This window comes from Trypanosoma cruzi, genomic scaffold (genome assembly GCF_000209065.1).
Source record: "Trypanosoma cruzi strain CL Brener 1047053517065 genomic scaffold, whole genome shotgun sequence".
In the NCBI taxonomy this organism is placed as follows: Eukaryota; Euglenozoa; class Kinetoplastea; order Trypanosomatida; family Trypanosomatidae; genus Trypanosoma; species Trypanosoma cruzi.
This window is the reverse complement of record NW_001849522.1, coordinates 173485-185259: the sequence shown is the minus strand read 5'-3', so window position 1 is coordinate 185259 and position 11775 is coordinate 173485. Positions and strand designations below refer to the sequence as shown.

General features: G+C 53.5%; 1 protein-coding gene and 1 pseudogene across 1 annotated transcript, besides 8 other annotated features; both read left to right on the top strand.

Moving 5' to 3' along the window:
• Positions 1–11775: part of a sequence feature (areas not merged during assembly with more than two copies in the genome that could not be assigned to a particular haplotype) that runs on past the window's edge.
• Positions 1982–3892, top strand: Tc00.1047053511185.60 (annotated as a pseudogene).
• Positions 4352–4531: a mobile genetic element.
• Positions 4352–8786: a mobile genetic element.
• Positions 4510–4533: a sequence feature (AT_rich).
• Positions 8566–8786: a mobile genetic element.
• Positions 10047–10514, top strand: Tc00.1047053511185.10 (uncharacterized protein; the record flags this gene model as incomplete). Its single annotated transcript, XM_811139.1, has 1 exon — positions 10047–10514. One exon carries the CDS (start codon positions 10047–10049, stop codon positions 10512–10514), a length of 468 nt encoding a protein of 155 aa, XP_816232.1.
• Positions 11368–11391: a microsatellite.
• Positions 11714–11745: a sequence feature (AT_rich).
• Positions 11731–11772: a mobile genetic element.

The following is an 11775-nucleotide window of genomic DNA, read 5'->3' as shown; positions in this document are numbered from 1 at the left end:
GGAGTGACTGGCTGCCGCGTGGGACACTTGCGACCTCCCCTGCACCGACACACACACCTGGCTATGAATTTCTTTTCCTAAATAACTTTTATTTACTTTTTTTGCTTTATTTGCGTTTTTAAGTTGTTTTTTTCTTTTTTTTATCTCTCCCCCATTCCTTCTATTTTTGCTATTGGGGCAATCACTGTGGACGTTTTTTCTTCTCTACTCTTCCCTCTTTAATTGTTTGTTGCTGCACTCTTCCTGTGAGGGGTGCCGTGTGTTTCCCGCCCAACTGCTCCACTCGCACACCACCGACACGCTCACGACGACGGCCCTGTGCGCCTCGCCTGCTGCACGCATGAGGAGGGGCCGCGACGAACGGCGCGCTGAGGGAGCCGTGACGTGTGGGCGTGCGACGAGGGCCTGTGGGGCGGAGCACACATTTCTTCCCTCTTGTTTTGTTTTCTTGCGGCCAGGGCTGGCAGACACCCGCAGCGCCACACACACACAGCCACACCCTGCCGCCGTGTTTTTTTTTTTCTTCTTTTCGTGTTCATTTCACGCGCTGGCAGTCCCGTCAGCATTTCTCTCCCTCCTGATGATTTTTTTCTTTTGCTGCGCTCACTCTCCCGATGGAGTGACGCGACTCCCGTCATGTCTGCGTGCTTCTCTCAGTCCCCACACACACGAGTGACTGTGCTCTGCGGGCCGCACTCGCACGCCGATGAGAGGGCTGAGGGGAGCAGCAACACGCGGATGACCCCGTGAAATATAAACGATGTGCGGACACATGGAGGGTCGGACGGTTGAAACACACGCAACCATCTTTTTAATTTTCTTTTCGGGCAAAATATATACGGACAGTTCGGTGTGGCCACACGGCAGCCAGGCGATTTTTAAATTTGTGTGGAACAGTAATGGACGATTTCTTTTTTATAATTATTTTGTGTGATGGGGTTTACATAAGACGAAGGGGATGGTTTTTGTTTTGGATAAATCTTGTGTGGATTGCCGCTGCTTGGGCTGCAGTGCAGTCATGAGTTTGAGCGGTCCTCTTCCTGTTGTTTCCGCCATGCGTCTCTGCTGTACATTTTTGTGCGTCCCTCCACATACTCTGCTCCCTCTTTTCTACTTCTTTGCTTTGTGTTTCTGCAGGCACACACAACCACACACAAGATGCACATTGCAGTGGATATGAATGCTCCTTTTGTAGTGCATGCTGGCAGTTGCGTGTGGCAGCTGCGCTGCAATTCTGCGTGCGTGACGGCTGCTGGGAGTGCTGGAGATGTATCTGTTGATGCGGATGCGGTGGTTGTGCCGGTGGATGTGTCGTGTGCTCCGAGTGACGGCAGCCTGAGCTATCGCGTGTGCGTGTGTTTGTGGGCGTGGAAGAAGTGTTTTGCTGCGAGTGCTGAGGCTCAGTAGGAGAATTACACTTTCAGTGGCTTTGATGTGCGCATGCATGGCAGGAATGGTGAGCTGGGTGCTGTGTGCCATGTGGCCAATGCGGTGCACACATGTCGTAACTGTGCTGCCAGCTGTGCAGTGAAAGAGGAAGGGGCCACCGTTGCCTTCACGATGAATGTGACGACACATAAATACACCGGCCCCTATGAAGTGTGGCGGCGTCAATTTTCTCCCGATGGAACCATCCATCCGCCTGCACGGAGCAGCGATGCTGACCAGACGGGCATCTGTCGCTCACCGCCACTCCGTGAAGGGAGGGATGACACAAAATCTGGTGGGACAACTGCGCCGCAAGTGAATGCTGAGCCGTCACGTCAGAACGAGGATTGGCGGCAGCCTGTGGCGGCTGACGGACCCAACACCGTCGATCCGAGTCCCGCATCCAACACGGCGACCAACACGTCCGAGACGAAGCCTGAGTTTGCTTACGTTTAAAATATCAATGTGGCTCGGACACCACCCGGAAGAAGGCCCACGCCTGTCACGGAGCCGAAGGGAAATCCCATTGATGATGCGATGAGTGGTTCAATAAATGTTGAGTTGCCGCAGGGAGTTGATCCTTTTGTGCCGCAGACGACGCTGGTGTAGCCGAAGGATGGGATTGTTCCAGTTACGACGAGGGATTCGTTTGCCTCACCCTCTCTCGTCAGTGCTGGTGGAGTAATTGCTGCTTTCGCCGAGGGTCACACGGATGCCGAATATCAAGGTGGTCAACTAAGCGAGCCCTTTTCTTCTGATGTTCTTGCGAGGTGCATTGACTCTGCGTGGGATTGGTCCACTGTTGTTGGTGAGGTCAATAAAAGGATGCATGGAGGGCACACACTGTGCTTGGTGCAGCGGAGGGAGAGGAGAGTTTGGGTGTTGTGCTCCGCCGCACAACAATCACGAAGGGCAACGGAGTGTTTTCTCCTGCGGGAGGCTCTGATGTGTCCTACGAAGGTGTGTGTTGGTGAGAGGGCGGCTTGGAGCTGAAACTGGTTGTGGGTGATGTCACGAATCCCACGGGTGACAAGCGGAGTGGACGCATCGAATGGGGCGACCCCAAACCACTCCCGGAACGGATCTCTTCTGCTTCTCACGAAGGTGACTGGACGGAGTTCGTTGCTTCTGGTGGCGCAGGTGTTGTGATGGAGGATGGCACGTTTGTGTTTCCTCTGATGACGAAGGATGAGGCAGAAGACGTTTGCTCCATGACCATTTGCTCGACGTACAACGGCAGTACCTGGGCGCTCTCTGAGGACATTTCCCCTGCGGAATGCCACAACTCCCGCATCACCGAATGGGAGGGATCACTTCTCATGATTGTTGACTGCGAGAGTGGCCAGAGGGTGTACGGGTCGCGTGACATGGGGACAGCGTGGACGGAGGCCATCGGGGCACTCTCAGCCGTGTGGGTCAACGCACGATCAGGAGTCTCGCAGAAGGAAAGCCTGCGTGTGGATGCCCTAATGACCGCGACCATTGAGGGAAGGAAGTTCATGCTGTGCACTCAGAGAGGGCATGCCTCGGGGAAGAAAAGGGCCACTGCGCTCTGCCTTTGGGTCACGGACAACAAACGCACGTTTTCTGTTGGACCGGCTGCCGTGGACAATGCTGAGGATTGGTGCTCGCCAGCACCCCGCTGCACTCGGATGGCAGTTTGCATCTTTTACGACGGAGGGGCAACGGTGAGGGCGGTGTCATCTCACTTTCCCGCCTGACGGAGAAACTGAGTGCAATCAATTCCGTCCTCAGTACTTGGGCGCAAAAGGACATTTTCTTCTCCAGCTTGTCTAAACCCACGGCGAGTCTGGTGGCAGTTGTTTCCGATGCGGCCAGTGATGACACGTGGAACGACGAGTACCGTTGCCTGCATGCGATGGTGGAGGAACGCAGTGAAGGACAACGATAGGTTACAAGTGACGGGACTTGAGTCCAGGGCAATATGGCCTGTGAACACTCGGGGTGATAAAGTGCGTCATGTGTTTTTGAGCCACGACTCCACACTTGTGGCGTCGGTGACCATCGAAGAGACTCCGAGTGGGAGCACTCCTCGACTGACTGCGATGCTGGCGCACACTGCGTCCAATCATACTATGGGACTGTCGTGCAGCCACAAGAAGAAGTGGGAGACGGCGTTCGGAGGCAAGACAACAACACGGAGCAGCAATCGGGAGCCGAGGAAAGAACACCAATTGGCACTCATGCTGCAAGGCAACAGGGCCTCTGTGCATATTGATGGTCGGTCGCTGGGAGAGGAAGAGGTGCTGCTGACAGGCCAGAGGCCACCTGAGGTACTGAGGTTTTGCTTTGGTGCGTGTGGTGGGCACGAATCTCATGTGACGCTGACGGACGTCTTTCCGTACAGCCGCCCACTGAACTCCACTGCGATGCGTGCACCCAAGGACAGCGTCCCCGCTCCGACGAGAGAAGCGGCTACGACACCGCCCGAGAGGATTTGAGTAGTCGACAGCGTCAGAGGGCACGTTGCTGGGAATATTGGAGAAGGGAAATGAATGGGCACAACGCCCTGGAAACGAATCCCCACTACAAACAGTCATCTCGCAGGGTGTGGAGCTGCGTGAGTCCCGACGACCACCTCGCCTCTCTCAACGACGTGAACTTGACACTGCGTGATTTAGGCGGTAAAAACTCCGTGCGTGTGTGTGTGTGTCTTGTGTATTGCTGTTTCTTCTGGGATTGTGTTTGGGTTGTGGCAGACTTCTGAGCCACAGTGTGTGGATCCGCGGCTCCTCACCTAGAATACATGCCGCATTGCCCGCCTTTTTAATTATCTTTTATTTCTTCAATGTTTTTACTTTTTAATTTCTTTTCACTGTAGTTCAGCTGTAGTAGTAAGTACTGTTGTTTTTCCTTTACGTAATGTCCGGCTGATGCACACTGTAATGAGCGAAGTGTTTCTAGGAGCTTGTGAAAAAAATGATCGCGGGAGAGCTGGCTAGCGTAATTAATGTATGTGTATATCCTGATAAATGAATGCATTCTTTATGATACTTTCTACCGTATGAATCTTTTGGGAAGGAAAAGACTTTGTAGGGGCAGGGAACCGATAGAGGCCGGATAATATTTTTAATTTTATTTTTTGCAGACACACAGCCAGGTAAGTTCAAGGAAATGACTTTGGTTCCCTACACACCCTCCGAGTGGTGTGATATTGGCGCCCGTCTCTGGGACATGGTGTGCCAATGTGGCGAGACCCAGGTGCAGATGACGTTCATTGATGGTAACCAGATGTCGGATGAGACGTTAACTGTGGCCCCATCACCCACAGGCTTATGCTTGTTCCATGGGCCCATCTCTAAAGCATGGCAGGATTCTACTCTTATTGGACATATTGCGAATCTACGGGCGCCTCAGATCCCTAATTTTGAGACACACGTGCTCCTGCCCGCTATGGGGGCAGCCCGGGAGTTGGGGCATCGACAAGGGCTCATCACTGCTGAAAGGGAACGCCTGAATTTTGATTACGCAAACGCCGTCGCGGACGTGCAGAATCGGAATGCTCAGCTTAACTCGCAGTTTCAGGAGGCGCAAATTAACCTATCGGTAAGGGAATCCACTATCGCCGGGGCCGGCAACCAGGTCCTAGAACTACGACAGCAGTTGGAGGCCGGTCGCGCCCAATTACGGGAGCGCGAATTCAACTTGGGAGTCCTCACTGGTCAATTCCAGGAACGGGAGGCACGCCTTAACGCACTACAAACCGCGCGGGATGCGGAGACGGCGGGGCGGGACGAGTCCCCCGCTACTCGACACGTCGCCAACGATGGCGTAACTACACTACCGCATCGAACGGATATCTTGATGGCTGGAGGCGTGCCTAGCAGCGCTGCCCGACGCAGTTCGGCGGCTTACAGGCCCCCTCACGGTAATGCTGCGAGACCGCATTTCCACCCCTCCACGCCGTTGCCTTCCCGCACTTCTCCCCTGGACGCCCAATTACCCATGGAAGAGGACAGCAGTTTCTGCGCATTCGGCGTCACCACTTGGGACCCACGCGTATATGGAATGAGGGCGCCTCCGGAGTCATTATCGACCTCCGGTGCGCATACCAATGCTGGCAACAGGACAACGAGCAGGTTAAACTTGCCTTTGACAATTTGGTCGAGTGGATCAGCGCGCTGGAAGGCCTGCAGGATCCCACCGATCGAATCATGAATTTGGGGAGGTCCCCACTGAATACATTCCGGAGGCAGCTCACGATTGCATCCGATCCCGGCATCCGGCTTTCCAAACTGCGCGCCCCTCTATACACTGCTGTTCACCAGACGGACGCTTATTCCAGGGCTGCCCAGCTTTTCTTCGATCGGCGAGAAACCCAACGCACTGTGCGATGCCAACGTTGTCATATCTTTGGACACGAGGCATCTACATGCAATGTGCGCCCCAGAGGGAATTACTCACAATACAGGCGCCCATCAAAAAACGGCTGAGGGGCTGCCGCATGCCGCTCATGAATGCTGGCGACGGCAGCCCCACCACCTCCCACCAATCCTCACAGGCAGCGCACCGCGCCGCCGAAGCTCCACCCGATGTTTCAAATTGCCCGACGAAATCGTCGAGAAGGGCGATGGAGCTTATCCGTAAATGACGCTCGACTGTGGTACGACGAATTACCGACATCCCCGCTTTGGGCCAGTTATATGAGGAGAGCAAACGAGGTCGCTCGAGAGATGTGGGCGCCGTCAACGTGGGAGCAGAGAATGTCCCTAGCGGGGCAATTCACGACTTTTTGCCGCACGCACGAACGGCCGATGAACGAGGAGAGCTGCGGGGCCTTTTTGATGGCAATCGAAGTCGCGCCATCGACCCGACTGCAGTACGCCAGGATGCTGCGGTCCATGCTGGAAATGAATCGAACCCCGCTGGACATGATGATTCTGGGGTTACAAAAAATTGCGGAGCGATCGGAGACGAAGCAGGCGCGCCCCTTGAAAGAGGAAGAGATGAATGAAGTAATCCGCAGCCGGACCGATTGGAAGGAACGTGTTGTCTTACGACTCGCGTGGATAACGGCGAGTCGTTGGTCCGAGATTGCGGCCTTGACAGTCAAAAATTTCACACTGGAGGCGGACGGGGCCTTAATTTTGGATTGGTCCCTGGCGCCGAAGACGGCGAGGGCGGATCCCCACCGCGCCTCGCGGTTTGTAAAGATACGAGGGCAGGACGCGTTCGACATTATAAAGCTATGCAGGACACTTCAAGAGAAGGAAAAGCTCACGAATCTGACGACTGCTCAAGTCGAACGAGCTTTGGCTCCTTGGAAAGCCACGGCGCATTCCATAGAACGCGGTGCGTTGAGGCACGCTGCTCAAATCGTGGAGGCGTACAATTTGAATCCACACGTGATCTCGCAGTTGGCGAAGCACGTCGACCCGTTCGACCTTCCCCAGAATACTGTTCGATATTTGTGGAGGTACATCACAATGCTGACCCAGGTGTCGCCGCTGGTCGCATTGATGTGAAGGGGGACAATGCGGAAGGGCAAGAACCCTGGTTGAGAGCGGAGGAGCGTTTTTTCCATGATTTTTATCACAATCATGCCGCTACAATAACGAGACGCGCGACAAGGACGCGTCCGGCCACTCCACAAGATGAACGAACCATCCAGCTACAGCAAGTCAACGTGCCCGTATTGAATCTTGAGTGGATCAAAAGTCGGTTGAGCCCGGCCACCTTGGAGAGGCTCATGCAAGTTTGGGGACTCGTCGGGCGGTCCCCTTTCCCTCCGTCTTCCTCCGGTAAAGCGCGCGAAGGCTCACGGAGGATTCCAACCGCTGACGCGAGATTGTTACAAAAAGCAGGAATAATCGAGGACTGTTCGTCTACAAAAGCAGGCGGATGGATAATACCTTTCTCGGTTGTGGAGGAGAAAACCGCCGGTTTACGACGACGATGGATCGCGTGGCCACGCGACAAGAACCGAGACGACCCTTACGAGGCTAATGTTCCTCTTTTACATATTTCCCATTATTTGCCACCTGTGATGGCTGAGGTCGCTTCCTGCCTGGATTTAAAGGCATCCTTTTTTCAAGTCTCTTTACCGCGGGAGACACGGCATCTCTTTCGATGCCGCGTGGAGGACGGCACGCTGGTGGAGCTCACACGGCTCCCTATGGGATACAAGGCCAGCCCAGAAATTCTCCAGATTATTACTTCAGCAATTGCGGTGGTGACGACGGTGGTTCACCGCCTCTGGGCCGCACCTCCATCGGTACGTGTCGACATATGGATCGATAATATACGCATTGCAGGGTCGAAAAGTGGTGCGACATTCTGGGAATCCCAAGTGCTTCGTAATGCGGACAGTTGTCACGCATCCTTGGGGGAAGAACGGGAATCGGGCGCTACGCAGTACACCTTCCTGGGGGTGCAGTTTGATCACACTCACCGGGCGGTATCTCTGAGTGACGAGTTTGTCCGGCCTGTATGCGCCATGCCGTCGCTTAATTCTTTGACCATCGCGGAAATGGAGGTTATGGCGTCACGCTTTTTGTACGCGGCTGCCATTTTGGGCACGCGTTTATGCGACCACCACTTTTTCATCAAGGCAGTGCGACGACGATTATCGGCACTTCACCAAGGGATTGTGCAGGAGACATCCCTTGCGAACCCTCCACCGGCAGCGGTTGGTTTGGGCGAGAGATTGCGACACATCATCGAGAATACAACCGTAAGAGAAACAACAAGCCCACCGAGAAAGCATCGGCTGCCATCATCACGGACGCATCGCTCCATGGATGGGGAGCCGTTTTTATTCCAGACTCCGGCGACGTTAAAATTGCCGGAGGGAAATGGGAGAAGAAACCTTTTCTTATCACGCAGGCCGAGGCACGAGCGGTCCGCTTAGCCTTATCGGCCTTTTCCGCCATCTTGCCATCCACCGTGGACGTTTGGGCGGACAACACTTCGCTGCAAGGAGCGGCGAATAAAGGCAGCTCGAAATCGCACGCCTTGACGCGGGAGCTGCAACGGATATGTGAGTTTGTTGAGTCTCGCGGCATACAGGCAACTTTTGCGTACGTGCGGTCTGCAGAAAACCCCGCAGACGGCATATCACGCGGTCGTGTTTTTACACTTCAGGACTTGGCGAAGGGGTGGAACTTGCGAAGGGCAGCGGCGGGGTCTTGTGGTTGGAGGACCCCAAAGTCTGCCACTTCGTAAGTAATAATACGTAAATCCTAACTGAGGACAAAGAACCATGCTAATGGTCCACCGAATTCTATATATTGAATGAAAATAAAACATTGAAGCAATTAACTAAAGAACCTTTTTTCCTAACTTGTTTGGTTTCCATAGATAATTTCAGGATCCGGCCAGCTGCCCGGAAGATTATTCTCCATCTTTTTGTTTGTTTTTTTGACCACACGCGGTGCCGGCCCTGCGGCTGTGGAGTCCCACGGACTGCACGAAAGGAGGATTGGAAGAACATGTCGGATGCCGCATGAAATGTTGGGGATGTTGTGTGGGCTGGTGGAACAGTGCAATCTTTTTTTTGCTCCAATTTTTATTTTTATTTTTTGTGCGGGCAATATTTATATACACAGACACCCGATTGCCTTGTGCTGCTTGGCACATGAAGTGTTTGCCAAATTAATTTTTTTTCCGGGGATCTTGCAAGACTCTCATACTTTTTTGTGTTTCATTTTTTGTTTTTTGTTTTTTTGTGATTCCCTGCAGCGTGTTTTGTAGTTACCGTATCTGCTGTCACTTTTCGTCTCTTTATCCCGTTGAGTGTTTCTCTGCTGGCTGTGCTGTTGACATGCCCTCATTTCTTCTGCTTTCTTTCCTGTTAGAGGCGCCGATGGTCCGCGACGACGATTGTTTGTGGTCCCCTCTGCGATGGCACGAGGGCGACTGGGCTCCGGCCTGCTGAGCGCACTCGGAGGGGAGCGGACGGTGCGCGCGGTGCTCCGTTTGTGAGTTCGGGACGCCACCCACCGCCCCGGCTGTGGCCCAGCCGTCGAACTCCTCTTGTGGCTGTGTGCTGGCATGCCCTTCACTTTTGTATTTTGTTGCTGCGGGTGCGGGTTGCAAGGCACAGGCACAAATTCATTGTTAGGGCGCTGCGGCGGCACCGCTCCCCTCAGCGATGCCGGTGCTGTGTGCGGCGCCGCTCACCTCGGCGATGGGAAGATGGGGGCCACGGAGGGACTGCACGGCGGTTCTCCCTCCCACTCCCTGTGTGTGTGTGTGTGTGCGGTGGATGAGGTCTCCATCTATTCCTCATCAGGACGGAGGAAAGGAAGGGATCACACAACAATAGAGGGGAGGAATGAAGGTAACGTGGAGGGGGAAGTGATGAATGGAACATGTGTACACAGGCTGGAAAGGGAGTAAACGTGGTCGAGAGGGATGGTAAGGAAATACAAACAAATAATGCATAGGAGGAGGACAGGGAGGAGGAAAGAGGGATACATTTACATACCGCATATATAATATATGCAATGCATATATTTATGTGTGCGTTTATATAAATGTGTGTCCTGACTCTCCCGTCTTTATTATTTGTTCCACGCGGCATTAGAGAAGTATTGGGGAGGGTTTGACGGAGTCTCTTCTTCCTCTTCCCTTTTTATTCTTCTCGGGGTGTGAGGATGAGGCGGCGACGTGCCCATCATGGCTTTGTTGGCGTATTGCGTCCCGTTCTATCTGCACTTTTTGTATTGGCGCTTCTTACTTTTCCTTTCATTGTGTGGGCATTACAAACGGACCCTGAGCCTGCTCTGCCGTCGCAGCCGACGGTGAGCAAAGTGATCGCCCCTGCTGCCGCTCAAGGCAACATTCATGAGGACTCGTTAACAGTAGTGGTGGTGTCATATCCAATGACGAGGCGAAGAAATTGTTTGTTGCATGTTTTGAAGGCCACTCTGTATGATTGGCCGAAGGATGAGAGTCTTGTCCATGAGGTGCTGCTCGTGTGGAATGGCGTGAAGGAAACGGTGCCAGACGAATTGCTTGCGTTGAAATCGAGGTGCGGCAACCACCCAATTCCGTGGCGAATCACTGGCTTGTCGCCTCTCTCCTCCGCACCGAAGCTGTTCTCAACATCGACGATGATATGAATGTGTCGTATGATGCGGCACGGTGCATGTTTTCAATTTGGTTGCGATCCCCCTCTTCGCTTGTGACGAGGGACGTGCGGGCCGTTGTGGACTGCGGCAAAACAATGGAGCGGTGTCAATGCAATCTTTCCTTTGATTACTTGGCACGAGAGCGGCTTCGAGGGATAGGCCTATCGTACAACGTGGCCCTGCCACGTGTTCTTCTCTCCTCACGTGTATAATATGTTGTCTTTGAGGAGTCTTTTACCGGGCTGTTGATGTGCCCACGTACCCCAGCCTGACGAGTTCCATGTCCACTCGACAGGGTCCCATCCGTCTTATAGTGGAGGAGTTGCTCTGCGGTGGCATTGCCTTCAACTACGCGTCGGCAAACGCCTCAGTTATTTTTCTTGTGGTCGCATTGAACGTATTCCATGCGTCAACGTCGGATAAAGGCCACCCCAATGCTAGTAGAGGCTGCTGTGAATTCATTTCCGGAGTCTAGTGCTGCTGAGGTCCTCACGTTGGAATCTGGTGTGGAGTTGAGGCGGCGCGAGTGCGCGACACGGCCTTCAATGCTCTGCCCACCGAACGGGGGCCGCACCCCCTGCCGTCGTGCGCACCAAATTTCGCAGGCAACGTGCACCGTTGGCGGACGAAGTAAAAAAGGAAAAAATGAGGTGTTTCCTTGTCATACCTATTTGTTCAATTTTGGTCCCTGCTTTTTTTTCCCGACTGCTGTTGCTTCGCGTGGCAGCCACCAATAAAGAGAGTACTTAAACTAATTCCCCCCTGACCCTGTCTCTGTGTGGCTCAATGGAGGAGCCTTTTTGGCTGCGGATGGGAGGGATGCAAGTTATGGTTTTGCTGCGGATGTGTGTTTGTGTGTGTGTGTGTGCTCTGGATACCCAAACCCAATTGCCCCGCAAATGCGGCAACAGAAGGATGTGATTGCGTGGAGGCGCCAATGCCACTTGAATCAAACCGTGCCTGTGACACACACGCAAACAGGAAAGCGAAAGGAAGGAATACTCGTCTGGACTGCTGGTCGGTTCCTCAAATTTCCTAAAGAAATAAAATACGACGGAAAGGGAGAATGAGTCAATGGAGAGGCAGTGGGTTCGCCAAATCCTCGCTGTTTGCTCCGCAGATTTAGATATTTATACATTATGGTGGCCCCACTCCCGCGACATGTTGAACGCTTCATTCGGATAGGATGCATATATAAATATATAAATATATTTCTTATTTACGAAGGGGCAGACTTCGGGGTCCTCCAGGC